Source organism: Nomascus leucogenys, chromosome 15 (assembly GCF_006542625.1).
Source record: "Nomascus leucogenys isolate Asia chromosome 15, Asia_NLE_v1, whole genome shotgun sequence".
In the NCBI taxonomy this organism is placed as follows: Eukaryota; Metazoa; Chordata; class Mammalia; order Primates; family Hylobatidae; genus Nomascus; species Nomascus leucogenys.
The window spans coordinates 25,441,465-25,469,381 of record NC_044395.1 but is presented as its reverse complement, the minus strand read 5'-3'; the positions used below and the strand labels follow the sequence as shown (position 1 = coordinate 25,469,381).

General features: G+C 41.6%; 1 protein-coding gene across 1 annotated transcript; it reads left to right on the top strand.

The window, feature by feature from the left end:
• The first annotated feature begins 3,387 nt into the window (after positions 1 to 3,387).
• On the top strand, positions 3,388 to 10,432 carry C15H11orf87 (chromosome 15 C11orf87 homolog). Its single transcript, XM_003253104.3, has 2 exons — positions 3,388 to 3,591; positions 4,691 to 10,432. The coding sequence occupies exon 2, from the start codon at positions 4,950 to 4,952 to the stop codon at positions 5,541 to 5,543; it is 594 nt and encodes a 197-aa protein (XP_003253152.1). The 5' UTR covers positions 3,388 to 3,591; positions 4,691 to 4,949; the 3' UTR covers positions 5,544 to 10,432.
• Positions 10,433 to 27,917: the final 17,485 nt, after the last annotated feature.

The window sequence follows — 27,917 nt, the reverse complement described above, 5'->3', positions numbered from 1 at the left end:
ATCTCTAAGATTAATATTCCCAGCTCCTTGAATTGCTTATCTATCATTCTTTTCAGTCCCTTCATCTTTCTAGTCATCTTCCCATAAAGGACACTAATACTTATCAAATTTTTTTCTGAATTTTGATGTCCAAAACAATATAATGCTTCTATTGCCAGGGATAAAATATCAACCTTAGTAATTTTCTTTATAACGTAATGAGCTACTATTTATTGAATGCTTGCTATATGCTCAGTGCTTAAAATAGCACTGCAAAAATAATTCTATTATTATTCCCATTTTGCAGATGAGAAGACTGAACTAAAATAAAACTAGATAACTAGAACAAAGTCAAGAGCTTCACTCTGAGCTTTGTTTATTACTTACTGGGTGGGGCAGTAGTTAATAGTAACATGACAACATATAAGCATACCTCTGTAGGTATGCAGGGGCCCAGATTAGACGAGATATAAGATTAGGCAAAATGTCAAAAGCAGCTAAACATTCTCTGGAAAAGTCCCTGTAAATCTAAGAGGAGACTGGCATCTATCATTCTGCACTGTGGTTTAGAATGACCTGCCTTAGTCAAACTAGACTTTGTTCCGTCCAAAGGAATCTGTGGAGATCCTGTAGACTGCTCCTGGTTGGAAGGAAGGACCTGAACAATGGGGATTTCCCATCTTCCCTCCTGCACTTCAACCAAGCATCTCTGCTTTTCTCTAGCTTTACATAATTACCCCAATCAGAAGCAGAGAGAGGTAAAACGAAAATAAAAATAAGTGTGTTTTAAAGAGAGAAACGGAAAGAGAGAGGGAAAAGCCATTAGTCATGAAAAGTAGTCATAGAAAGAACACTGACTTTGGAATCAGTTTACCTGTGTTTCAGCCCAATAATATATGTGGTAATATACTTCTCAGTGGGTTATTTAGACATTGTTTTTAAACACTCTGACCTTTAGTTTTCTCACATTTCTTATAGCAGGTACTCAGATTTTTGTTAAACAAATGAGTAAATGAATAATTTTGTATTTTGGCAAAAATAACCTTGCAAGGTTGTAGAGAGGATTAATGCTAATATAGGGTTTACTATAGCCTGGTACATAGTAGGTGTTTTGCAAATAAGGATAATAGCTATTATTATTATTGATTCAATGCTGCTTAGATTTAGGTACAGGTGCCCATGTGGCACTTTTCTCTAAGTTAGATCGAGATTCTCCTGGTATAACAGATGGCTATCATTTGTAACAAACGAATAACACTGGAAGCCTTCTGACATGTCCTAGAAGCTTGGCGTGCAAGAAGAATCCCATTACATACATATTGTAATCCCATTACAACATGTTGTAAAGGTATATTCCCCATAGGGAAAACTCAATAATTCCTTCAAATCTAGAAAACAGACCATTGAGAGTTAATTTGTTTTTTTTTTGTTGTTGTTGTTGTTGTTGTTGTTTTTTGAGATGGAGCTTCACTCTTGTTGCCCAGGCTGGAGTGCAATGGCACAATCTCGGCACACTGCAACCTCTGCCTCCCAGATTCAAGCCATTCTCCTGTCTCAGCCTCCCGAGTAGCTGGAATTACAGGCGCCTGTCACCATGCCTGGCTTTTTAATTTTTTAAAATTATTTATTTATTTATTTATTTTGGTATTTTTAGTAGAGACAGGGTTTCACCATGTTGGCCAGGCTGATCTCTAACTCCTGACCTCAGGTGATCCACCCGCCTTGGCCTCCCAAAGTGCTGGGATTACAGGCGTGAGCCACCGTGCCTGGCCAAGAGTTAATTCTAATTACATAAAAATTCTTTGCTTTACAAAATAACATTTTTAAAAAAATTTTTATTTTTTGCTAAAGACTCTCTTGAAATAGCCAGATCTCTTTTTGGAGAATCCAAAATTGGATTTGCTTTACAAAATGTTTATTAGACTCAACTTTTCAGGAGCAAAGCGAGTGTGAAAAAATGGGGCATTGCCTGTCAGGCATCAATGGTAAAGTGTCACTTAGTCACAGTGTAAAAAAAAAAAAAAAAAGGCTCACCATTCCATCCCCTGAGCCCACCAAAGTCAAATTGTCCAACTGTGGCAGGTGGCTATTGCAGGCATCTGGTGCTCTCATTCCAGGCAGGAAGGTGATGCTAGCATTGGAGTAGGGGCGGGGGGCAGACATCAGTAACTGTGTGACCCTAAACACAGAGTCAGAAGAAGGGACCCCATATTACAGACAGCCTTTCCTCCACATGTCAGACCCTCTTTCTTTACAAATACAGCAAATACAAGCAGATAACTGGGCATCAGTCATTTCCGATGCATAGCAGGAAAGCACAACAACATACACTGCATCATTCAATTTATCAAGTAAGCTACAGGCACTGTGCTAGACTCAAAGATAGAAAAGAAGACAAGGAGGAAAGAAGAAAACACACATTTAGTAAGACACCTGAGTGCCTTCAAAGACCATGCAATGTCTTTAGGTACTGTTCCCAGCTAGCTTCTCCAACAGAAAAATGAGCATACTCCATTTCAAAGCTGGATTCTGTAACCAAATGCACTATTCATATTTTTCCAAGGCTCTTAAACCAATAGTTAACTAATCTCTTCCAAGATTTAGGGAGGCTGTTGAATTCTTTTCTGGAAGTTCTATGCATTTTGCTAAAAAAGGTTGTGCTCCAAACACTTTACCAAGAATTAGGGCCAATGAAGGGGTACTTTGTGCAAGCTACAAATACTTGGAATTTTCATAAGGCAGTTCATTTTTGCCTTCCTGTGAATAATTTCATATTTCTTCCTTGTAAGACTATGCTTTGTGTGCTCATGAGTGTCTAGATTGTCAGAATAGGAGTGTTTAATACATTGAGTGGGTCTGGGGCCTGGAGATGAAGATGTGAGGGATGCAAGAAGGAGGATCATGAATCAGATGGAGCGAAAGATAACTTGGAAACTCCAGTGGAGAAAAATGGCTAATTTGGATTAATTTGTTCAGGTTTGTGTTTTGGGTTCTGTCACACTTGTGTTGAGAAATGTCCCTGTCATCTCTCTAATGCACGCAGTTTATGTTCAGAAACAGGGGCAGCACAGAGAGGAATTAGGGGTGGGGGAAATTTTCATCAGCCACCAGGGAGAAAGTCTGATCTGTGCACCGATGGTAGATGGCTATCCAGAGTGTAAAAGTGTGATTCTGGGACCAAAGGGTCAGCTCTAGAAAGAAATCAGACAGCTGGAGAACTGAAGATTCAACTCTTCCTAGGCAAGGGAGTGAGAAAGGTGGGTTGCTTGCAGCGTGGGGGTAGGGGTTGCTTCTCCTAGTTCCTGGGCTGGAGAAGGGCAGGGAACTGGGAAGTGTGTGTCAGACGCTTGCTATGCTAGGACAAGGTGTTGGGGTACTAGGGTGGGTGGGGGCCTGAGGGGTGGCTTGGAGCCCTGGCGGTGGCTGCCTGACGTCACCGGCCTCTCTGGCAATAGGCTGCGAGCTCAGCTCCCTGAAGCGGCGGCGAAGGCGAAGGCGGCGGCGGCGGCAGCAGCGCGGCTCGGTCTCTGGCCCATTCACTCCACGCTTTCTGCAGCCGCCACTGCAGCCGCGCGGCGGGGGCTCCCTCCTTGCAGCCAGCTGGCGGTCCAGGTAAGAGACAAGGTGTGACTAAAGGCTTCTGATGGCCGGGTGGCCTGACGGCCGGGCGCGAGTAGGGAGGACAGCTCAAGCGGCCTGGGCAGCCACCCCTGGCATAGCTCCAGCCCCCGCCCCTGCCCCCGGCCCCTGCCCCGGCTTGCTTGAGCGCTGCCTCGCTGCTCCGCAGTGCAACAGTTTGCAGCTGCCTCTTGGGAGCAGCAAGGAGGCTCTCCTGTGCGCTGCGGGTCTACCGGCTCCGGTACGCTGGAAAATCCTCAGGGCCTTTGGGCTGGGTCTGGGAAGGACAGAAAGAAGGTCCGTTCCCCAAACTTTGCAGGAGGGAACCCTCCCCTTTCCATTCCAGCTCCTCTAGAAAGAATCAGGCTACTGCCAAGTTGGGGGCACAGGGAAATGGGGAGGAGGGGGCAGTTTGTGGGAATGTGTCAGCTGAGAAAGATGCTTCAGCTGCTTTTTTTTTTTTTTTGGAGCGCGGAGAATGCCAGGGAAGAAGGCTGGAGAAGAGATGGAGCGCGTTCCTGCGCGTCAGCCGTGGTCGCGGATAGAGGCAGAGTGGGATGTGGTGCCAGGGGTATCCCCCTGGGAATGGGACCCAAGGGATCTGACGCTGTCCAGGGAGGGCGAGTCTGGAGGGGGAGGGAAAGGAAGGGAGGACTGCGTACCCGGAGCCCGCGCGGCGGCCCGGAGTGCGTGCTGGGAAGGGTAGGATCCAGGCGAAGACATCCACCGAGAGGGCGCAGAAAAGAGGAGAGCCGGCGCTCTGGGAAGTAGGGACTTCAATGTGAAGCGGCTGCGTGTCTGTTGCAATTATAAAGTTGTGAAGGGCGGAAGGGAGGCTGCCTTATCTGCTGAGTAATCTGCACCTCCGCGGTGCCGGCGCAGACCCCATCCTGTCGAGTGGCGTGAGCAGGCTGCTGGTGGCTCTGGTGCACGGCCACGGGCGGGCAGACTGGGGTCCGCTGACCGAAAATACAGGCAGCGCCCAGCTCAGGCAGTGTGCCCAGAGGGCCGCTTTGCGGTGGTAGTTGATCCTTCCCGACAGCACTCCCCTGGGCAGCGGCCGAGATTCTAACTAAGCTTTGTGTCTTTGCAGCCTGGTGCCTCTGCAAAGGAAAGGGGCGCGCGGAGACGTGTTCGAGGTGGTATCGGCGAGGATCTCTCGGGCGCCGCTCACTCCTTGGTCGCCTTGCTTGCCAGCAGTTGCTACCTTAGTCCTTGGCTCGCTCGCACACCCCCTCCCGCTACGGGGAGCAATTTTGGGTGGCGTGGGCTCCGTCCTCTTCTTGGCTGGTGGGAACAGTGTGCCCAAGAGGGGAAGCCTAGTGGGCCCGGCCCCTCCCAGCCCCGCGCCAATGAGTGCCAGGGCGCCGAAGGAGCTGAGGCTGGCGTTGCCGCCGTGTCTCCTCAACCGGACCTTTGCTTCCCCCAACGCCAGCGGCAGCGGCAACACGGGTGCCCGCGGCCCAGGCGCAGGTGGCAGCGGCACCTGCATCACGCAGGTGGGACAGCAGCTCTTCCAGTCCTTCTCCTCCACGCTGGTGCTGATTGTCCTGGTTACCCTCATCTTCTGCCTCATCGTGCTGTCCCTCTCCACTTTCCACATCCACAAACGTAGGATGAAGAAGCGGAAGATGCAGAGGGCTCAAGAGGAATATGAGCGGGATCACTGCAGCGGCAGCCGCGGTGGCGGGGTGCTGCCCCGACCCGGCAGGCAGGCCCCAACCCACGCAAAGGAAACCCGGCTGGAGAGGCAGCCCCGGGACTCTCCCTTCTGCGCCCCTTCCAACGCCTCGTCGTCGTCCTCTTTGTCCCCTGGCCTCCCGTGCCAGGGTCCCTGTGCTCCTCCGCCTCCACTGCCAGCCTCCAGTCCCCAAGGAGCACACGCAGCTTCCTCCTGTTTGGACACAGCTGGCGAGGGCCTTTTGCAAACGGTGGTACTGTCCTGATCGTCTAGCCCCTCTCGTTCCCTGTCCTCGTTTCCAGCATCTTTGCCACCCTTGCTTTTTTCCTCCTTCCTTCCTATTTTCCTCTGGCCCCTCTTTCCTCTTCCTGGTTTCCTTACCTGCCCTCCCCTTACTCTTGTTTCTCCTCCGCCGAGGCACTGTGCGGTATTTGTAAATATTGGGCGAGGAAAGTCTCGGAAGAAGAAATAACGCTGATAATACTTTATTAATATTTATAGTAATTATTATAATACTAATAACACAATCCAAGCGCATGACAAATCACATAATTTCTAATTGTCAATGAAGGATGCATCTTCCCATTCCACCCCGCGCTCCCCTCAATTAGGAGGAGAAACCGCACAAGCTACCAAATATATAAAAGGCATTGATTCCCGGAGCAAAGGGAGGGGAGGGGGCCCGGTAATGTACATAGCTGTCAAGTTAAGATTTAGTTTCCTTCCTTCCCCTCTGACCCCTAAGCTTTCACTTTTCCTTTAGCTCTCCTCCCCATTCCCACCCTCAGCCGGGCTCAGGCAATAGTATATTATAAAGAAAATGTCTACATTAAGCACCAGGACTGCAAGAGGCCATAGAGAATAGTCCCCGGAAAGCGTTTATGACAGGTACCCCTCGCCAGTCAGCCCATTTCTCACCCTTTGGTTAACCATTACATTTTACAGGACAGAGCATTTAATTTACTTTTTAAAATGACCCTCGCTGGCCGAGCATAAGTACGTTAAAATCTTTAAATTAGTTTGTTTTTTTAAAAAAGCTAATGCTTTCACTCCCTGCCCCGCCCCCACCCGTACACCTTTGACTTGTGACATTTTCAGGATTTACAAAGGATCTGGGAGCTGTCCAGCCAGGTCTGGTGCTGAAGTCGCCTCACCGTTCTGATTACTTCCTCTAGTTGTGAAGGCAGAGGAGGGGCTGTTTTGGAAAGTGACTATTCTGGCTTTTGGTTGGGTTCTTTCTTCTTTTTCTACAATCGAGTTAGCGTGTACTATTGGTTTTCTTATTATTAAACATTGCATAAGTTACCTTTTTTGTAAAAAAAAAAAAAGTATTAGGTGATGTGCAGTACTGAAAGTGCAGTATCTAACCAACTAGAATGTTTCTGTTTCATTTTTAGAACAAGTGCACCTTTGTTATATATTTATTATATTGGTACCAAATACAGAAAAAAACTATAGTTCTGTACTATGTCCTCCAAACTGTATATTATTGTTCTTAATTTCCAGCTGTTGATATAATGGTTACCACTGGATGAGAAATTCAGTGGTGCAGACCTGGCTTCTGCTGTTTCCAGAAGTGTTCTTTTGTACCTTATTCTGTAGTAGACTGTTGTTATAAAAAGATGACACACATGCTTTATTTTTTCTTTTGCAAATAATAGAAAAAAACACAACCACAGAAACAAACAAATAATGGATGTGCAAGAATGCCATCTATTAAAAACATGGTTAATATTTAAACAGTGCCTGTAGTTCTCCCTGCATGCAGTTACCACCTGGAGGCAGTGGTGTGTGTGCTTGCTTGTACTGTATGTGGTTGGGGATGAGACTGGTGGGGATGTTGGGCAATTTGGACGACAGGACATGCGAATTTCAAGAAAAGCTAGATCCAGTAATTACTTATAGGATAAAAATGTTTGCAGCTTGTTTGTTTAGTTGCAAATCTGTGCCTGCAGCAAAGGAAAGGCTCTCTTTCTCAGTCTGTCCTAACTTCACTGAACATACAAAAATACTGAGAAAAAAAGAAAGTGAGAAAATAAGATAAATATTTTATTATTTTCTAATGCCAGACAAGGCCATCTATGTTAGAAATAGAATTAGTCTATAGTTATTTACCACCTTGTTTCTTTTGGTTGAATGACAGAAGAAGCCAGAAGCATATTACAATATTAATTATATGCAGTGGCATCTCTTCTTGGAAGTCAAGCCTTTGACAGCTATTCAAATTTTTGGAAAATGTATGAATGAAAATGATCTGCAAAAAGCTCTGCCAAGAGAGTCCTTACTATCCTGCAGGGTGTAAGGCAACAGTGCCCCTATGAGCATCCCTCTCCCAAGCAACTAATTGTTCTAAATTGTCTACTTGGTCCAGACATATGTGCTCTTATCCAGAGGAAATATTACCTCTAATATTTTTGGTCATCTATTAAATTGCCCAAGCTCAGTCTGCATCTTTTATAAAAATAATTTAATAAACTTAATTTTAATCACCCATAAGATAATCACCTTTCCTGAAGCACAGAAGATCATCATTGAAGCATGCCATCTTGTAATATTAGGAAGACCAGGTATAATCTTTGGGTACAATATATTAAACAATGAACCAGTTTTTCTCCAGTGCCTTAGTCACTTCCTAGTAATAGGTAAAAGAGTGCATTAACTCCCTCAGACCACTAGGGAATCCTGTAGTGCATCGGAGTTCTACACTGTACATCAGAATGACTAAGGCACTGTGAAGAAGAAAGTCCACTGATTTTTGTAGCTTACCCTCATCCAGTGGTAGCTCTTTAATACCTTATTACAGAATGACTTTTGGACTTGAAATTTGAATAGAATCAGGGACCCAGAAGGGAGCTTCATCATTCCCAATGAGCTCCAGTAAGTGCATGGATATTACTTTCTTCCCCTTATTTGGTGCACTTTCTACAGCGAATAATTTCCCATTTTATTAAAGCAATAAGATGTTCTGTTGTGAGCAGTGCTGGATAACGATTCCATTTTCTTGGTGCTGAAGCTACGCATATGTTCTTGCCTTATGAATCATAGTATATTCAAGGCATGCAATAATAATCCCCTTCCAAGGAGCAGCCTGTACACTCTGTGGGGGTAACTATGAAATTGTCCTACATCATTTTTCCCCAAAGGAATGCAAGGAACAAGAGAAATAAAAGCATTATGTATATTGTAAAACAAATGATCTCAATACCTCTCAACATGGGCACACATCTGTAATACACTTTTATTGTGCACCTTTAAATGTGTATGCCTTTCTCCATTAATTGACTGTAGTTTAATATTTTTAATAGCGCTCTGTGTAAAGATGATGCAGTTTGTGAGTCAGATTTCATACTGAGCTTAATATACTCAGAACTAAGCTTCCAGTGGTATCACTTGTGATTCTTTTTATGAGATAGAGAATTACATGAAATTCTAGTAAGCCAGTCTCCACACCAAATTATTTCAATAAGCACATATCCAAGCAATTCGTACGGACCCTGTTTAAAGCACTGCTTCTTATAGAGCTCAATTGGCAGTCTCAGGAGTTTGGGATGCTACCAACAGGGCATTTAGGTTTTCATTTTTATGAAACAAAAGGCAATCTGGAAATAGCTAAATTTATTTTAAGGATTTTATTCACTGATGTCCCGTCAAACTAATTGCTTCAAACCCCTATAGCTACAGCTTAACTTCTGCACTTGCTATTCAGTATTAATAAGGTGGCATGCTTGATTCTTATTGTTTTTAAAAATGAGAAAATTTGGAGAGAGAATACTATTATGTCAACTGTACAAGACTCTGAATCTTAAAGATGTAGATGGATATAATATTTAGACTTTATATACACCCATAGATATTTATATATGCATACGTTTTGTATAAATTTACAATTGACTTTTTGTATTCTCTTTTCTGTCATTACAAGAATGAGATGGAAACCAAAATAGTTGTTCCATCCTCTTACCCAAAGAGGATACTGAAAAGTTGGGTATGTGCATGCACTTATTTCTCTGGGGTCAAATCTGAATGACTTTCTCTTTAATAATGAAAGGGGAGAGTCCTGGTTAGCTTGGGAAATTGGTAATTAGATAAGCTTCCTTTCCTAGGTTAGTGACTCAAATGTAGCAATGATAATAAAGTTATGACCATATCAATGTGGTCTAAATATCTAGATGGAAAGCAAAAATATCCAGAAGAGGTTTAGGGCCATCTAGACCACAAACCTGGAACCTGGATTGTGGTTTGATTTTTTTCATTTTCAACCTATATGTTGTGTAGAAATACAATTTACATCTGCATAGCTAAAGTTAAAGTGAAAATATGACCATTATCTCTTTAGTTTGATAAATCATTTTTGGATAATATGGATAAATTAGCTTTAAGAAACTTCTTTGACATCTGACTTTTCCACCATTTCTATCTGTATCAATTGTATTAATTAGATAATGGTTAAATTTTTATTTTTTTATCATGTAGACATATGCTTTAATGCTTTTCTGTGGGTGAAAGTTGAACAATTGCTAGCTGATATTATGTGGAAGTTACAGGTTACATCTGAACCAGAAATTTTAATATAATCTGATCAGGTTCCTTAGTCCCATTCCCATGTGAATCTGAACTTTGAATTTGAATCTGAAAGGCCTACTTATTTGGGCCATTTTTTGTTGGAACTTGTGATTGTGACTTACAGATGTTTCAGTTCATATTAGAATAAATTGCCCAATCTATAAGAGAGTGTTTAATCACTGGAATGAATGTAAATCTGATTCTGATTTGATTTGTTATTTATTTGGTAACATTTGAGAAACAGCTAATGAGGCTTGACATCAATACTTATTAATGTTACCAACCTAATAATACAACTGGTGCCATGTATGAATGCTTAGCTGACAATAAGAATTTAATCAATTTTATTTGGAGACAATGACTTATCAAGGAGATCCTACCCATTTGCGGTAGGGATATTTCCCTTTCAGTTGTGATTACAAGTGGTTGTTTCTGTAGAGAGATGAACAGCAACAACAGTGACAAGGATGACAACAACAGAAAAACTGACTTTTGAACTTGAGTATATCCGATAGATAGAAGAAAAAAGATAATTAGAATTCATGGAAATTTTGTTTTGCTTTTCTATCAATAAAAGAGTTTTCTTGTTAATTGGCTTTTTGGACACTATTTCCTTACCAATTTAATGTACAATATACCAGGATAATGTAATTACTTATTCTGTTATACTCAGATGCTCAAAGAAATTATATTGTTTTCAAAAAATTTTTATAACTCATCTGCTTTTCCTCACAAACCAACCACACCTTAGAAATGGGATGTGTATAAAATTTAGGACAACCCAATAAACCGTCCAGTATAATAATGTAGCAGCTCCTTTACACAGATGCTCAGGATCTTGAGGTCATATGCTTAAATTCTCAGATTTCCTCTTTCTCTGTCTCCACTTCTCTAATATAATATAATCAGGTATATCAGGAAGGGATGTGGCTGACATGATTTTGTGCCAGTTAGGGGAAAGGTAGCCTCCAACTTCTGTAAATTCTGACGGATCCTAGCTGAACCCTGCTGAAAAGGATCTGCTCCCTAGTTTGAAGTGCTATTGTCCTACTGGCTTTTGTGCTGACATTTACCACAGCAATTTTACACCGTGGACTTTGTCCTCCATCTCAAACTCATACATCCTGACCCCGGCTATCTATAGGTCCACAGTGCTCTCACACATTGTCCCCTTCTTGGAGATTCAGGAACTTCTGGGTGCCCTGCATGCCATGAACCTACTGGTGAAAAGCTTGGGTCTATTTTGGGATTATTCATCCATCCACCTCCTCCTCCACCTCAATTCTGCTAATCTTGCTTCATGTTAGATGGTGCCATGAGGGTTTCTTCTGAGGTCTTGAGACCCACACTACTATATTTAAAGGAAAGGAGTTTGCCATTTATCTCCAATCCTTGAGCTTCTCCAAAGCTATTTAGATGTTTTCAAGGCAACATCACTCCTTTTAGCTCCTAAATATGTGTGAAGAGGAGCATGCAAGTTTTAACGGCCACCTGCCACACTTTTCTCTTATTTTTCTCAAAATTGCCCCAGACTGCAAGAAGCAAATATTTCCCTTGGTGTCTACTTTTCTCTACCTAAGACTCCTCCTACTATGATTAGTTTCCTGCTTCCGCAATGGACTTAATCATCTGCGTCCTGATGTCAGCATTATGATTAACTCTTAATGGCAGTTGGACAGGGTGTAAGAGACAGAAAGGTAAGCTTATTACTAAGGGATCCTAAATCAGGACATATTTGAAACATATTATGCCACACACCACAGTAAATCTCCATATTCCTACAAGGGACATGTACTCATGATTAAGCTCCTGCCTTTCCCTTTTCCATGAAGGTGGGAGGTTGATTATCTTGCATTTATTTTCATATTCTACTCAATTCCTCTAAATTGGCTAGAAAACCCAATTACTAAACCTTATATCACTATTTGTCCCTAAGAAGGCACAAACTCTTCCAAATACTGGCCCATTATTTCACCCTATCCCTTACACCCTTTAGGAGCTGCAGACAGTGGGTAGGAAATACTTTTCTTGAGCTTGGATAAACTTCTAGTGGATCTTGAATACTGGAGGGGAGATGAGTAGCTACTCGATGTAAAGGCAGCAGCAAGTAAAGATTGGTGATACAACCCTATCCCTAGCCACTGTCCTCTTTATCCCCAGTAGGTATATGTGCTCTAACTTCAGCTGTTTGGCTCAAGAGAGGGATGAGTAGTAACTCAGCTAGCTCTTACAAGACTAGCATGGTTCCATTCCCCAACTCCTTCAATCTCTCTGGGTGGATTAATTTATCAAATATTAGCTGTGTATTATCTTTCTGATTAGTTGTTGAAATCCAATCACTTCTTCCCAAAATACCATCTCCAGATATGTTCCAGGCTTGAACTGATGCTGATAATATTGGGTTTCCCTCTCTCAAAAAGTGGCTCTACTTTTTAAGACTCTACAGAACCAGAAGAAGCTCTTGTGATAACCTTTCTTAACCTCTCTTTTCTAAGTTATGCTGAATATACTCTATGTGCATTTGCAAATCCTCTCTCTTCTTGGATCATGACCTTAACTCAGGATTTTAAATTTTAGCCTAGAGGTTTGTAGTCACTTTGTGGTACAAAATTTTCTGCACATGGAATCTCAAAAATTTAGGAAAGCCGCTACTAACCTCAATGTAATATTTAAGTGGCAAAAATGCATTGAGATGACAAAAATACTTACTTTTCACATAGAGATGTGCAAAACAAATGTGGCTACTTTATTTTCCTGTAATTCATCTTATCTTCCTCACAGGACCTATTTGCTTGGTAGTTCTCTTAAGAAAGTCACCACATTATCAAATTTTCTCTTTCCTGTGCCCCTTTCTAAGGCTGTGTCTGGGTATAATTTATGTTATCTCATGGTGGCAGAGGAAAAAGTATCCTCAGATCTATGCAGAGTTAAAGGAATCCTTGCTGGTTCAGCTGGAGAGTGGCCAGTCTGGTTTGCTTCCCAAACTGGTGGCTACTATGCTACAGCAAGTCCTATCTTGTATCCCCAGCTGGAGCCTAGGATCCTGGACAATTTTCCAGAATCTCAAACTTTGAGTCTACCGTGACTTTTTGTTCCAATTGAAGAATTTTGCTGTTTTACTATATTCTAAGCATCCCTGGGCTCCTTTAACTGGGACAAATGGGAATTTCTGGGTTCCATTCAGATGACAGAAAACAAGAAGGCTTCTAGTAGCCTACTGCCATGACCATCATCCCATTGCCACTGCCTTCTTGTTGGAAACAGGAAAGTACAGTAGCTCTCCCTATTAAGGGTTCCCACTAGTAGAGACACAGATACTTGCTAAAGCCCTTACTACCCTCCAAGTACTCTGGCTTCCTGATCCTATCAGAATGCTTATTATTGGATCCCTCTCTATTGCAACTTTTCTCTGAATGAAGGGGCTTGGGGAGCAAGAGTCTTACAATTCATCTTCCTCAATCAATATTAGACTCCTCTCTCTTCCCTCCCCAAATTACCCAGGACTGGAAGGGATAGACTTTTCTTTGTAGTACCTTAAGGACTTCCTTTAGTACAAAGGTATAATCAGACAGGAAGGTGTAGATTTGGGGCTTTTTGCTTTCTACATACCACATTCTATACATTGACTGTAGCTTCATGGCTGTCTTAAAACGGAAACTAGAATGTGGAAGAGAGATAAATGAGCCTACGTTGGGAGGCATATCAGAAATATTTTGTTAGTTACACTTGTATATATGTAGATGATTATTTCAAATTGCATGGTAGGAATTCAATGACGACAGAAATACACTGTCTCTCCCTTTGCTTGCCAAAGTATGAACCCTTAATTCAGTATGAACTAAGTTAAAAGCTTAGTTCCTGTGATTAATGTTGTAGTCTCCTGGCAAGCACCCTTGAGAAAGATCATAACTGCCAGCAGTCTTTGCACCTCCCTATGGATCAGCCTTTTTTAGAGATCCCCTGATGGAAAGGAGAGGAGGAAGTGCAGGTCACTCAGTTCCAAAGGGGAGGAAAGAACAAAGAAAGGAGAGGCAGAGAAAGGCTCACTTCTCTACCTTTGCCTTGTGGCAAAAATCTTCCCTGGGACATCCTTCCCACACACACCATCACAAGTTTTCCTGTTGGGAGGTGCATAAAAGATTATGATCTACAAGTGGAAATCGGCCATGCTGTGTGGCAGGATTATTTTCAGGGTCTACCTTGGTTAGTTCTGTTCTTAAACTTTTAGGTAGTTTCATTTCTTTGTCCCAGGGAAACTGTCCTATTACTGACAGTTGTCAATCAGCCTGCAGTCCTTGCTGTTTGACCACATTCTCATAACTAATTAGCTAATCCTTGCTTGACCACTGACTAGGTGTCATTGACTGATACATGTATCTAGTTGAAGAAATAATCCCTTTGAACCCTTCTTCTCTAATATTGAGAGTTTATTCAGTCAACAGATATTTATTGTGAGCCAACTATATGGCAGGCATCATTTTGTCCCAGAAACGCAACAGTAAACAATGTAAGCAAATGTCCTGGCCTCATGGGGGTTTCTTCTAGTGGAGAGAGACAATAAACAAAATACCTAAGTTCTGGAGTACATTACAGGGAGAAAAGAGCTATGAAGACAAAGCAGGGAAGGAGGGGGTGTGGATTTTAAATAGGGTAGTTAGAGACGGCCTCTGATATTTGAGCAAAGACTTTAAAGAAGCCATGCAGATGTAAGGTTTAATTGAATAAAAATTGTTTGTATAGAAGAATTTTTGAAAACTAATTTCATCCAGGCTCCTAATCTTATAAATGAGCAAACTGAATTTTGGTAAAAAGAAGGCAAAAATACTTATGCTTATGGAACATTGTGTCAGGTACTGATACTCCCAAAGTAGAGAGGAGTGATGAAATCTGCTGGTACTTTGAGTAGTTTGTAGTGTAATTAACCAATACATTTTAATTTGATTCAAGTGTGGTAATAAATGTGTGAAAAAGTACTTCGAAGCACAAAGAAGTAACACCTAAGTCTATCTGGGAAGGTTAGGAAAAGCTTTCCCATATTTTAGTTGGGTTTTGAGGGATAAGCAGCAATTCACCAAAATAAGAAAAAGCATTTGAGGCAGAAGAAAAAGCACATACAAAAACACAGAGGTATGAGTATTCTGTATATTTACACAACAAGTGTTATGCTGTTCCTACTGGGATTGTCAAAAGAGAAATCTGAAAAGTAAAAGTAAGCCAGATCATTAAGGGCTCTGCAAGGGCAGCTTTTAAAGATATGCCTTTTCTGTTGTTGGTGAGGAACTAGTGAGAAATTTTGAATATAGAGCTAAGTTATAGATTTGGGTTTATTATAGACTACTCTGGGGGAGGATCACTGTATGGAACAGATAAATGGTGATTAAGACAGGAATTGAAGCAGCTGCAACAATCCTGTGACAAATGATGAGGGTTTGAACCAATGGAGATAGGGATGAAAAATAAGGGCATATTAAAGTGCATGTTAGGTTACGGAACTGATGGGGTTGGTGATTCATAGATGCATGGTGTGAGGGAAAAGAGCAAAAAGGGGAGGAAAGGGCAGAGAATAGATTTATGCTTTCTATTTTGTGGCTCAGAGCAACCCCAGTTGGGTGCTGCTTATCTGACATGACTTGGTGACAAAGTTAATGAAAGGGAGTTCAAAGGAAGCTTCTGGGCTTTGCTGGCACAGCCTTTGATGAATTTGTCCCCAGACCACGTTCAGAAAGTGGTGAAGCCTAGCTTTCTGGAGCAGTCTGCAATTTGCTGTGTGAGCTTCAAGAAGCAGCACTGTCACCATCTTGTAGTTCCTGATAACTGCTACTCATAGTCTGTCATGTTGAAGGAGTGCTCCATATGTCTGGAAGTGTGTGTTCTGACATTAGCTGCTAGGCCATTTGTTGTAACTCTGAGGCAGGCCTGCATACAATCATGACATTACAAAGGATCTAGTATAAACCTCACTTTACTCTTTTGGAATAAAGTGATCAGATAGGACCCCATTGACAGGAATAAGAATCAATACACCGCTGAGAAGGAACCCATGGTGTTGAAGATGTTGAAAATCCAACACAGCCAGTAACATGGAGAAATGGCCTGGGTTCAAATCTTGGCTCTGACACTTGGTAGGTAGGGGACCTTGGAGAAGTTTCTGAACTTCTCCATGCTTCAGTTTTATGAAGGTTTATTGTGTAGTTTAAATTAGAAAACATGCAAATATCTAACAATAGTGGGCAATGAGTGTATGGTAGTCCGTGTTCTGGCTTCTTTTGTGAGAAATGGTTGGGGAAGGGAAGGAGTAATTTTCTGGTAGATTATTAGTAGCAAACTCATGTTCTTTGTGCTCTAGTCATATTCTAATCTCTAGAAAAGTGCCTGGCACATAGCAGTTGTTTAGTAAAGATGCTGAATAAACAAGTGAATAAATGGATTGTAATCCTATGGACATATCCCTGATAAAGTACTCTGGTACTACTGTAAAAGGAGTCTTGCCAGAATCACACCAGCAAAAGAAAGGCAAAGAGCAACAGTATATTTGTAAGTCATCAGTTTCACTTGACTTCTGGAAGGCAATAAGAGTGGCATCATTGGAATCTTTGGCATTGTTCAATAATCTATATCTTCAAGGAATTGTTTGGCAGATACAGCATTTCTCTCCTAGCCTGCTTCTCTACACTCTGGCCGAATAGCCCAACAAAGCTTGCTTTTGGGACCCAAGCCCTAATACTTTTCATGGCTGGTACAGGAGCAGTGAGTCAGCCATAGGAACTGAAGCCAAACAGACATGTGTTGAAGGAAAAGGATCAGGTAATCAATCAGTCACCTGGCATTTGCTCAAGTCTTCCGCACTGAGGGAGATGCTAAAGAAGGCAGGGTTCCTTCTCTCAAAGAGTTTATGACTCAGTTAGGGAGAAAAGACTTTCAGAATGAAATAATACAAGGAAACCAAGGTAAAATGGCAATTAGAAATAAAAATAAGCCCACGTTGAGTGAACACAAACTGATCTTTGATGATGCAATCTTCTTTTATTCTCATGTCTAGAATGGGAGCCATAAGATTCTACTTGTAGACAGAGAAATCCACATCTGACAGCAGAATTTGAAGTTAAGGCAAGGAAAGGTCCAGGTTCTGTTCTTTCTGACTAGAAAGCATGTCACTGTCTCTCAGTGGGTATGGAAACAACAAGCTTCTGGTAGAATTGCCACAATGCATCATTCCTCTTTTTAATCCTTCTACCTACCTCAGGGCACTCATATAGTCTCCAAACTGCCCAGTGTACTGCTCTGTGACCCACTCCCACTTGAAGGGCTGCCCTCTTATATTTAGATTCATTATCTCTCTCTGAACATTCAAAATGAAAGGGTGCCCCTGTCATAATAGCACCTGTGACCTACATTATCTTCTCAGGACCATACTCTTTGCAACACTGAGCATGCATATTTGGCATTAACCCACAATAGTGACTCAATGATTTAAGATAAAATTCTCATTGTTCAATTCCCACCTATGAGAACACATGGACACAGGAAGGGGAACATCACACTCCGGGGACTATTGTGGGGTGGGGGAAGGGGGGAGGGATAGCATTAGGAGATATACCTAATGTTAAATGACGAGTTAATGGGTGCAGCACACCAACATGGCACATGTATACATACGTAACAAACCTGTACATTGTGCACATGTACCCTAAAACTTAAAGTATAATAATAATAAAATTTAAAAAAAAAGAATAAAAAGATGATCCAAACCCAGGAGAAAATATTACAAGCATATGTAACTAATAAATAATTGCGACTATTAAAAAAAAGATAACATTCTCATTTTCACAGAAGCCTCCAACACCTTAGGCAGGAGGAGATATTTTGGGGCACAGCTTTGGTTGCAGGAGGGTTGATGTGAGTACCCTTCCAATTCAATCAAGGGAGTAGTCACCTGCTTAACTCTGCCTTTAGCAGCCAAGACCCAGGACGTTTAAGACCTACAGAGTTCTCAGTTACTGAAAAAAATGTAGCTCCCCAATCTATCCCTGCCATGTGATTTAATATAAAAACAATACAAAAACTAAACAATAAGGAGGTACATGACTAATAATGTTTTCATTTTAACCATGGCAATTATTTTAATGTCTTGTTAAAATAACTTGCTATATTTTTCATGCTCAGTCTGCCTGATGGAAAACCTAGCTAGCATCAAACAGACCTTATGGAGTGACTTGGCAGCCTAGTGTTGCCTTTAGAAGAGCTGATGGCTCATATTATCACTGAGGGACTGGGTGTGGAAAGTTTATCAACCAACTCTCTGAAGCTGCTGAGCTCAGCCCAAAGGAAGGGATATTGCTGGCTTCACATTAACGTGGTCCCTACTGTGCAAGACCACAGGGTCTTTGCGGGCCTGTTTGACACTGATTTCTATACACTTTCATTCGGGTTTGAGGGCCATCTTGGCTATGTGGACCATGAAAAGAAGCTCATTCCTGCAGCCCCTAATCAGTAGGCTTTTTGCCTCTTTGGAGGCCCAAGCTTCTCAGGAACTTATTCCAAAGCAATCAGTCATCACTGAATTAGACTGCCTCTGGGTCACACCACCTGTTGGGCCTTCAGTGGAGTCTGCTCAGCCTTCACTATTTTTCCAGGAAGCCATCTGCACAAGATTTTTTTAAAAAGTTAGGGGTTCCAGCAAGGTCCTGTTTCAACACAGCAGAGAATGATGGACGTTTGTTCTTTTTCTTTATTAAAAAAGAAGAGCATCACTGGCCATCAGAGAAATGCAAATCAAAACCACAGTGAGATACCATCTCACACCAGTTAGAATGGCCATCATTAAAAAGTCAGGAAACAACAGGTGCTGGAGAGGATGTGGAGAAATAGGAACACTTTTACACTGTTGGTGGGACTGTAAACTAGTTCAACCATTGTGGAAGTCAGTGTGGCAATTCCTCAGGGATCTAGAACTAGAAATACCATTTGACCCAACCATCCCATTACTGGGTATATACCCAAAGGACTATAAATCATGCTGCTATAAAGACACATGCACGTGTATGTTTATTGCGGCACTATTCACAATAGCAAAGAGTTGGAACCAACACAAATGTCCAACAACGATAGACTGGATTAAGAAAATGTGGCACATATACACCATGGAATACTATGCAGCTATAAAAAATGATGAGTTCATGTCCTTTGTAGGGACATGGATGAAACTGGAAAACATCATTCTTAGTAAACTATCGCAAGGACAAAAACCAAACACCGCATATTCTCACTCATAGGTGGGAACTGAACAATGAGAACTCATGGACACAGGAAGGGGAACATTACACTCCAGGGACTGTTGTGGAGTGGGGGGAGGGGGGAGGGACAGCATTAGGAGGTATACCTAATGTTAAATGACGAGTTAATGGCTGCAGCAAAACAACATGGCACATGGATACATACGCAACAAACCTGCACATTGTGCACATGTACCCTAAAACCTAAAGTATAATAATAAAAAAATATTAAAAAAAATAAATAAATTAGCTGAATATGGAAAAAAAAAAAAGAAGAGCATCAGCATTATTTTTAAAAAGGGCCATTTGAGCACTCTCTTATCCAGACACAAAGCAGGTGCCCTTGTTTACACCTTTTCTGTATCCAGCTAAAACAGCTCACTTAACATTCAGAGTAAACTTTCAGGGTTTATTATTCCCATTTTATAGATAAAGAACTGAAGCTCATGGAGATTAAGTAATTTCCCAGGTCATCCATCTAATAAGTGACTGAGTGTGGACTGAATTATAGTTTGCCTAACTCTAAAGCCTCTGCTCTTTCTTCTCCATGCTACCAGACGAAAACACCATCCCTGTGACTTTTTCTTATCAATTTCAAATAAATTATTTCCATGCAACTGTCTAAGCACCCCTTAAAACTCACGTTTAAAACAAAAAACAAAGCACAACAACAATGTATGTAGCTGTCAAGAGAACTTCTTCTAGAGATATAGTACAGGGACCCATTCATATGAGAATCTGAGAGGAGAACAGAAAAGGGAAGGAAGATTGTCAAACCTACTAAATCTATAGGTTACTTGGGCTTGATCCAATACTTAGTGAATCTGAATCTCCGAAGGCAGGTCTCAGGAATTTGTATCTTTATCAAATTTCCCAAGTGATGCCAATGCAAACTGAAACCACTATCCCAGAGGGATGCCTGAAGAGGAAGGATGAGGATCTTGGGGAAAATTTCTATATATTTTTTCTAGATTTGAATGAGAAACAGCTTTATTTCAGGATTCTATGGAGTGCCATCCAGTGCAATGCTCTTTAACTGTTTGTTATTGTGGAAAAGAGATGTTGTTTGTCTGTGCGCTTCCATGTAGCAATGGAATTGAATGGAATGACCTAACTTTTTCAGGTCTGTTCCTTTTTGTTGGTATGAAGGAAACAACAACAAAAAATCTCATGTCCCTCAAATCTTCCTGTAAGAGTCAATAGATCTGGCAAGGTCTCTCCTTCCAAAGACAAGTAAATGGAATTATGCAGATTGGATTGGCAAAGTAATGGCTCCTGAAACAAACCCAAAATCCACAGCCACCCACCAATTGCATAAAAATGGAGCTGTGGCCCAGAGACAATACATTGCAGTCCCACATGCAGTTAAATAAAATGCTGCCAATACAGCTGTTGGTATATCACTGTAGCCTGTAAAATAATCAGTTACTTTTTCAGGACTGAAGAAGGTCATATACTTTATCAGAGTACTGTCAATATTATTCTTTTTTAAGAAGCCAAATATAAAGGAAAGGGGAAAAAATCAAATAAGGCTTAAGGAGGTAGGGCCATAGCTATCATGTGTTTGAATCAGAGATTTGAACTTTATTATTTAGAAAATGATGTAAATCAGATGATTAGAGACATTTCACTATCATTGAATAACATAAGCTTCCAAAATGATGCTAGGAACATTACATTTATTATTATTTTTTCTTCACTCTTCACAAAACTCTTGTGGAGTAGGGATTGTCCTCACCCATGTTTTGCTGATGAAGAAACCAGGTGGAGTGAAGGTAAGCTACTTGTCTGTGGCCACATGGGAAGGGCTCTGGCCGTGGAGCCCAGGACTGAGCTGCCACTTCATGTATCTCTATTCTGGGAGACACATTCTATTCTTGCATTATGTCTTCTCTTCCCTTGTTTCTTTGCTAACACCAGAGCTATGCCTGCTCCAAAATGCTATATTTTTCTCTGTGGTTGGCTGCGTTTGTGAATGCTGACTCCAACCAACCTCTCTTGCCACCATTGAACATGGCCTATAGCAGGGAGTTCAAAATCCTTCCTAGTTAACTTACCCTACTTGTCCTTACTTTCTGATGGAGAATGAGCTCACCAGGTGCAGATGACCCATTGTTGGGTTACAGTAGAATATGATTAAAAGCATTAGGTCTAGAGTACCACTACCTGGGTTTGAACCCCCATTTCCCTGACTTACTAGCTGTGTGAAAATGATTTGGGGCAAGTTACTTAGCCTCTCTACTCCTCAGTCTCCTAATCTGTAAAACAGAGAGGAGAGTAAAAAGGTAATGAATAAATATATGCTTATAACTGTGATGAGCACAAAGTAAATGCTCAATCTATGTTGTAGTTGTGTTTTTTTGTTGTTAAATATTAGTAATTAGAAACTTTGAGCCCAGCTATGTGTTAATTTGTAACAATACCGAAACAATTCACAACAAAAGAAACGTAAAGAAACTTTCAGTGACAAAACAAGAAGAAATTCAGTGGCTAAGAGTGTGGACTCCAAAGCCAGACCACCTGTCTTCAAATCCTAGCTTGTCCCTCACTAGCTGTGTGACTTTGGGTGACTTGCATAACTTCTCTGTGCCTCAATTTTCCGATTTGAAAATAGTGAAATAGGAATGTTATGAAGACTGAAAACAAGTTAACATTTCCAAATGCTTATAAAAGGCCTGTTACATAGTAAGAACTGCCTAGGTGTTTATTGATAACAAATTTAAACAATACTGATAAAGCCCTTTCTTGAAATGGTGGAGTTTCTAACCACCCCTTCTATGTATACGGCCACTATAGCTTTGCCAGGTGTTAAAGCCCGAATTGTTGGTGAATTCTGGTAATGTGTTAAACTCAATTTACACACACCAATTTTTAACAACCCTTAAGTTAAAGGCCTCAGTGGCTTATTCAGTCATTTATAAAACTCACATCATAAAAATTGATGTATCATAAGAACTGAAAAAAGGACTTGCATTTTTGGATCATTTTTCTGAGCATCAAGAAAACTCTTGTAGCCCACTGTAAGCCACAGATGACCTGTTGAGAAATTTAGGTCTGTGTAAACTTCCCCTGACAGTGTGAAAATTTCCCTCCCCTCCCTGGGAAACATGCAAGAAGGGCAGCAGCATACACAAGCACTCACTGATGGACACTTGGCACTGCTGTGGCAACTCCAACAAGAACATCCTTCAACAATGTTTCATGCCAGTTAAATGCCCAGTGGAGCTGAGCATTTGTGTGAGCACCTCTCCAGGACACAGAAGGAAGTATTTGCAATGCCAAGTGCTTAGACTTTGGAGTCAGTCAGGCCTGTATTAATTCCTGCTCCATCCCTCACCAGCCATGGGACTTGGAGCAATTCGCTCAGATTCTCTGACTTTCTCACCCTTAAAATAGGGATAATACCTACTTACAAAATAACTTTGATGAAGCTCACTTTGATACAATTATTTTTGTTAAAAAATGTATGCAGTGCATCTAATACAGCAACTGAAATACAGATTATGTTTCTCCCCGTCAACAATGATAGCTACAACTTACTGTGTACTTGCTAGGCACCCAGGCACTGTGTTAGGCACTTAGGATGCCTTATTTTCTTTCCTTTCCATGAGGTCCTATGAGACAGGTTCTACTAGTTCCTTTTCCTATAGATGGGGAAATTTATGTTAGGCAAGGGTAAAAATCTTACCTAAAGTCACACAGCTAGAGGCATGTAGAGGCATGGTTTGCTACTGGGTTTGTCTGATTCCAAACTCATGCACTTCCTCATCCCTTTTAGGCTACCTTCCCCCCTCCCCCCATCCCCTCTATTTTGTTAATTCCTTTAGCCCTTCAAAGGCAACCACAGGACATCAGAGATGACCTACTCTTAAAGTAACTATATAAACTACAATATTAGTTATCCAAAAATGTAGCCCAGGTTACTTGTTCATCCTCAGGACATTAATAAAGTTCAAGGCAGCTGGGCGTAAGTAGATCAAAGCCAGGCAGCAAACCTGATCGACCCTGTTGGATGCAGTTTATCTTCCAAAGGATAATACATTTGGGGGCCTGAGCTTCAGCTCTCCTTATCTTGTGGTTTTGAAATAACTTGTTTCAGAAATGGTAGGCTGAGTTTTACTATCCACAACTGGTTTGGAGGAATATCATTGGCTTAGTCTGAGATTTCTCATTAAAGCTTTAGCACAAGATCAACACTAATATTTTCATTCATTTTCTCGCAGAATGAGGTTTCCAAACACCCTCCAATATCTCACTAGGCATCTTAGCACTTCCTTGATTTCTAATTGCTTCTTTTTCTATTAGGAAATCCATGGAAGGCTAATGGGCCTCCAACCTAATATAGCTGGCTATTCAGTGAAGCATTGCTTTTATAGTTTTACAAGAGTGGCTCATTCAAGCAGGGAATCTTCTTAGAAAATGGGTTTCACCTGCCCTAGCTTAGGAGTGATACAGAAGTAAAACAGCAGCAATTCTAACCCCAACAATATGGGCAATGTTCCCTAATGGGCTTCAGGATGCAAGCCATTTTTCTTGCACTTGAAACCAGGATTAAATTGGCATGCACAGAACACACACTGTCACATGTCTGATTCTGTGAGATTTTTTGCGTTTCCGGTTAAGAATACCTTTGTGCAGAAATGAGAATCTTTTCTTCTAAATGGTCTGAGGATATTTAGCCTCCCGCTCTGGAGGTAGGTAGATATTATTGCCATTTTGCAGAGATGTTCTTAGGAATGGTAGATATACTACCAAGTATGGATCATCACTTGATAACCTAATAGTCTACCACTTCTGTCCCCATTAAATGGGTCCAATACACCTATACAAGCTGGGTGCTTATTTCTCAGCAGCAATGTTCTTCAGATTGCTTCAGGCCAACTTCCACTGACTTGTTCTGCTCTTTCTCACTTTGCCCTTTCTTCTGTTCACAACACACTCCTTGTTGGCCACACGCTATGGCTCCTGCTTGCCCTTCTTTTTTTTTTTTTTTTTTTTTTTTTTTCTGAGACGGAGTCTCGCTCTGTCGCCCAGGCTGGAGTGCAGTGGCGCGATCTCGGCTCACTGCAAGCTCCGCCTCCCGGGTTCACGCCATTCTTCTGCCTCAGCCTCTCCGAGTAGCTGGGACTACAGGTGCCCACCACCACGCCCGGCTAATTTTTTTGTATTTTTAGTAGAGACGGGGTTTCACCGTGGTCTTGATCTCCTCACTTCGTGATCTGCCCGCCTCGGCCTCCCAAAGTGCTGGGATTACAAGCGTGAGCCACCGTGCCCGGCCCTCCTGCTTGCCCTTCTAACCTTTGAATACATGAACCTAAAGTTCTAGTTTTGTTACCTATGGTCGATGCTGTCAGTTCCTCTCCATATCCCCTTGACATTTGTATTCCTTTACGTGTGGATGCCTCTTACTGAAAGCACCGCAACTCTGTCTGAGCAAGTTCTTAGACTGCAGGAGCGTGCTGAGCTTCCTCCCATAGTAAGCAGAAGTCCCAGGGAGTTAACATCCCCACAAGGCAACCATCACCAATGACAGATTGGTGGGTAAAACCTCCAGCTTCTTTGCCCTTAGAATAAACCAATTCTGAGATGTGTTTTACACAGTCTCCCCAAGATTCTCCTTGACTCAGTTTCCCCTCCCCTACTGGTACTTCCTGGAATTTTCTTCCAGATAAATTTTACTTAAGTCCTTATCTCAGATCCTGCTTCTTGGGGTACTCAACCTATAATACCATCCTAGTTTTATTTATTTTTTATTTTTTTGAGACAAAGTCTTGCTCTGTCGCCCAGGCTGGAGTGCAGTGGCACAATCTCAGCTCACTGCAACTTCTGCCTCCTGGGTTCAAGTGATTCTCCTGCCTCTGCTTCCTGAGTAGCTGGATTACAGGTATGCACCACCACGCCCAGCTAATTTTATTATTATTATTATTTTCAGTAGAGACAGAGTTTCACCATGTTGGCCAGGCTGGTCTCAAACTCCTGACCTCAAAGTGATCCACCCGCCTTGGCCTCCCAAAGTGCTGGGATTACAGGTATAAGCCAATGCGCCCAGCCCCATCCCAGTTTTAGATATGAGCCTCCTCCAATGCATGACTTTATATCTGCACACTGAGACCCAGGGTAAGAGATACCCAGCCCTCAAGTCCTACCATAGTCCTGTGAGAAATGCCCCAGTCAGACTTCATCTTCGCCCAGGATCCTTTAGGCGGGAGGATCTTGAGATGTTACAATTAACTAAATTGATGTGGAATTTCATTATTTATGCAAGTGAATATGTTAAGTAGGCAGTTTGTGAGGAACTTTCCCAAATTACCTGGTCATTTCAGCAATCATTTTGCAAAAAACTGGCTTGGTGTGGAGAGAAAATACAATATCATGGTTAAGAGCCTGGGCTCTGTAGTCATGTAGAACTGGGTTCAAATTTTGGTTCTGACTTTTGCCACCTGTGTGATCTCAGGGCAGAATAACTAACCTTTCTGGGTCACAGTTTCTTTATCTACAAAATAGGAATGATAATAATAGAACCTATTTCAGAGAATTATTATAAAACTTAAATGCTGTAATACTAAAGCCCTTATTATAGAGCCTAGCAAATCGTACATATTCACTACATATTAGAAATCATTATTCCGTAAGGTATAATATACCATAACATGCCCAAAGGCATAAAATAGGTCATTACTATACCCTACTTTTAAAAAGAGAAATGTCCTTCAGCATGAACACACAAAATAAAAGATTTCCTGTTACCTAGTAAATGAATCTTGGGTCGGGGGAGCAAAATAGAATCCCTTTGGATTAATGCATCACTCCTTATTTTAGGTTTGGTTCCCTGCAAGCAGAGCCTGACATGGCATTGTTATACAAGTGATTTGTAGGAGAGTGCTCAGGTGAAACCTCAGAGACAGAAGCTAATAAAAGATGTCCATTCAGCTGTGCCTAGAACAAGCCTAATCTCTAATCCCAGGGAGATCTGGAGTATGAATGGCTTTACAGAGTTATTCCACCTTGAGGCAAAGGGCAGCCCCTTTGTGTCTCATACTAATCCATCTGTATGTGTGGCACACCTCCAGGGGGAAGGTACACCCTTCCAGATATTTCCAGGGTAGGTGGCTTCCATTTGCTGAGGATGAGTATCAGCAGAAGGGTCCAGCTGTGACCTCTTAGCAGCTAACACTCCCTGCAGCTGAGGGAAGGACTCCTTGATGGTAAAGAGAATCTAAGTGGGACTTTCATAGCACTCCTCTATTTCCATAAGATGTATAGCATACAGTTAATAGCAAAATTCTACAGTCATTTGTGCTTTGATAGTTAGAACAAAACTCTACCAATGTTTATTCTGCTTCTTGATCAATTGGTAAAACCAGTAGGCTGTTTCCTCCCTCACCAGCTCCCAAGAGTGTGACTTCTTGTTGGACACAGTGGTCATAGGCTATTATCAAGGCATATTTGTATAGATATCTCTTCCTTTGGTATCTCCTATAACTTCCTACTAATTTTGAGGATTCTTGCTCTCAGATCTCATTTGGTCAGCATTTCTCATCAAGAAAAGTCTTAAGGTGAGAAGGAAATTCCACTGTCTGATGGGTTTATGTGAAACCCACCAGCCTGTTTTAGACAGACTGCCTGTATTGCACAGCAACATATTTTGGGTTCAGGAACTAAAATCTTGCTTGAACACACCTAATTATCTTTCTAAAAGGCCATTTTCTAGTAATCCCCTTTATACCTGTGGCTACACTCTGTTTACTTATGGCTAACAGAGTTGGTGAGAAAATGGGGTAGTTGGAGAACACTGGATATCAAATTAGGAAGCTTTAGTGTGAGTTCTGGTTCATCACTTAGCAGCTGTGTGAGCCTGAGTGAATCATTTTTCTATTGGCTCTCAGGTATCTTTTTTAATAAAATTGGTTCACACTGCCTGCCTTGGGCCCCTCACAGGGTCATTGTATGATCAACTAAGTAAACATACTAAATTGCCTTATAAAACATTGTCCCATGGTAAATTATTAACATTATTGTTCTTGTAACTGTTAGTATAGCTTTGACTGTCTCTAGTCTTATGATTTTGGTTGATGTGTGGTATAGCCCAAAATAACTACCTATAAGAATACCTGTGAAAGCCAGAGCAGTGGCTCTACCTTTGCCCAAGCATCTCTTCTTAGCTGTACAGTGGCCCATTTTCCTCTACCTCTGACATCCCAATAATTCCTCTGGGGTTACAGAGGCAGATATTTTCTCAGGCTCTACAATAGACTCATTAAAGAAAGACCAGTGGAGAGATTCGACAAGATGATTGTCTGAGGTCCAGTTACCTAAAGTTTTTTCTCCCTGAAGAAACTACCATCAGAGTGAACAGGCAACCTACAGAATGGGAGAAAAATTTTGCAATCCACCCAACTGATAAAGGGCTAATATCCACAATCTACAAAGAACTCAAACAAATTTACAAGAAAAAATCAAACAACCCCATCAAAAGTGGGCAAAGGATATGAACAGACACTTCTGAAAAGAAGACATTTATGCAGCAACAGACACATGAAAAAAAGGTCATTGTCACTGGCCATCAGAGAAATGCACATCAAAACCACAGTGAGATACCATCTCACACAAGTTAGAATGGCCATCATTAAAAAGTCAGGAAACAACAGGTGCTGGAGAGGATGTGGAGAAATAGGAACACTTTTACACTGTTGGTGGGGTGTAAACTAGTTCAACCATTGTGGGAGACAGTGTGGCGATTCCTCAAGGATCTAGAACTAGAAATACCATTTGACCTAGCTATCCCATTACTGGATATATACCCA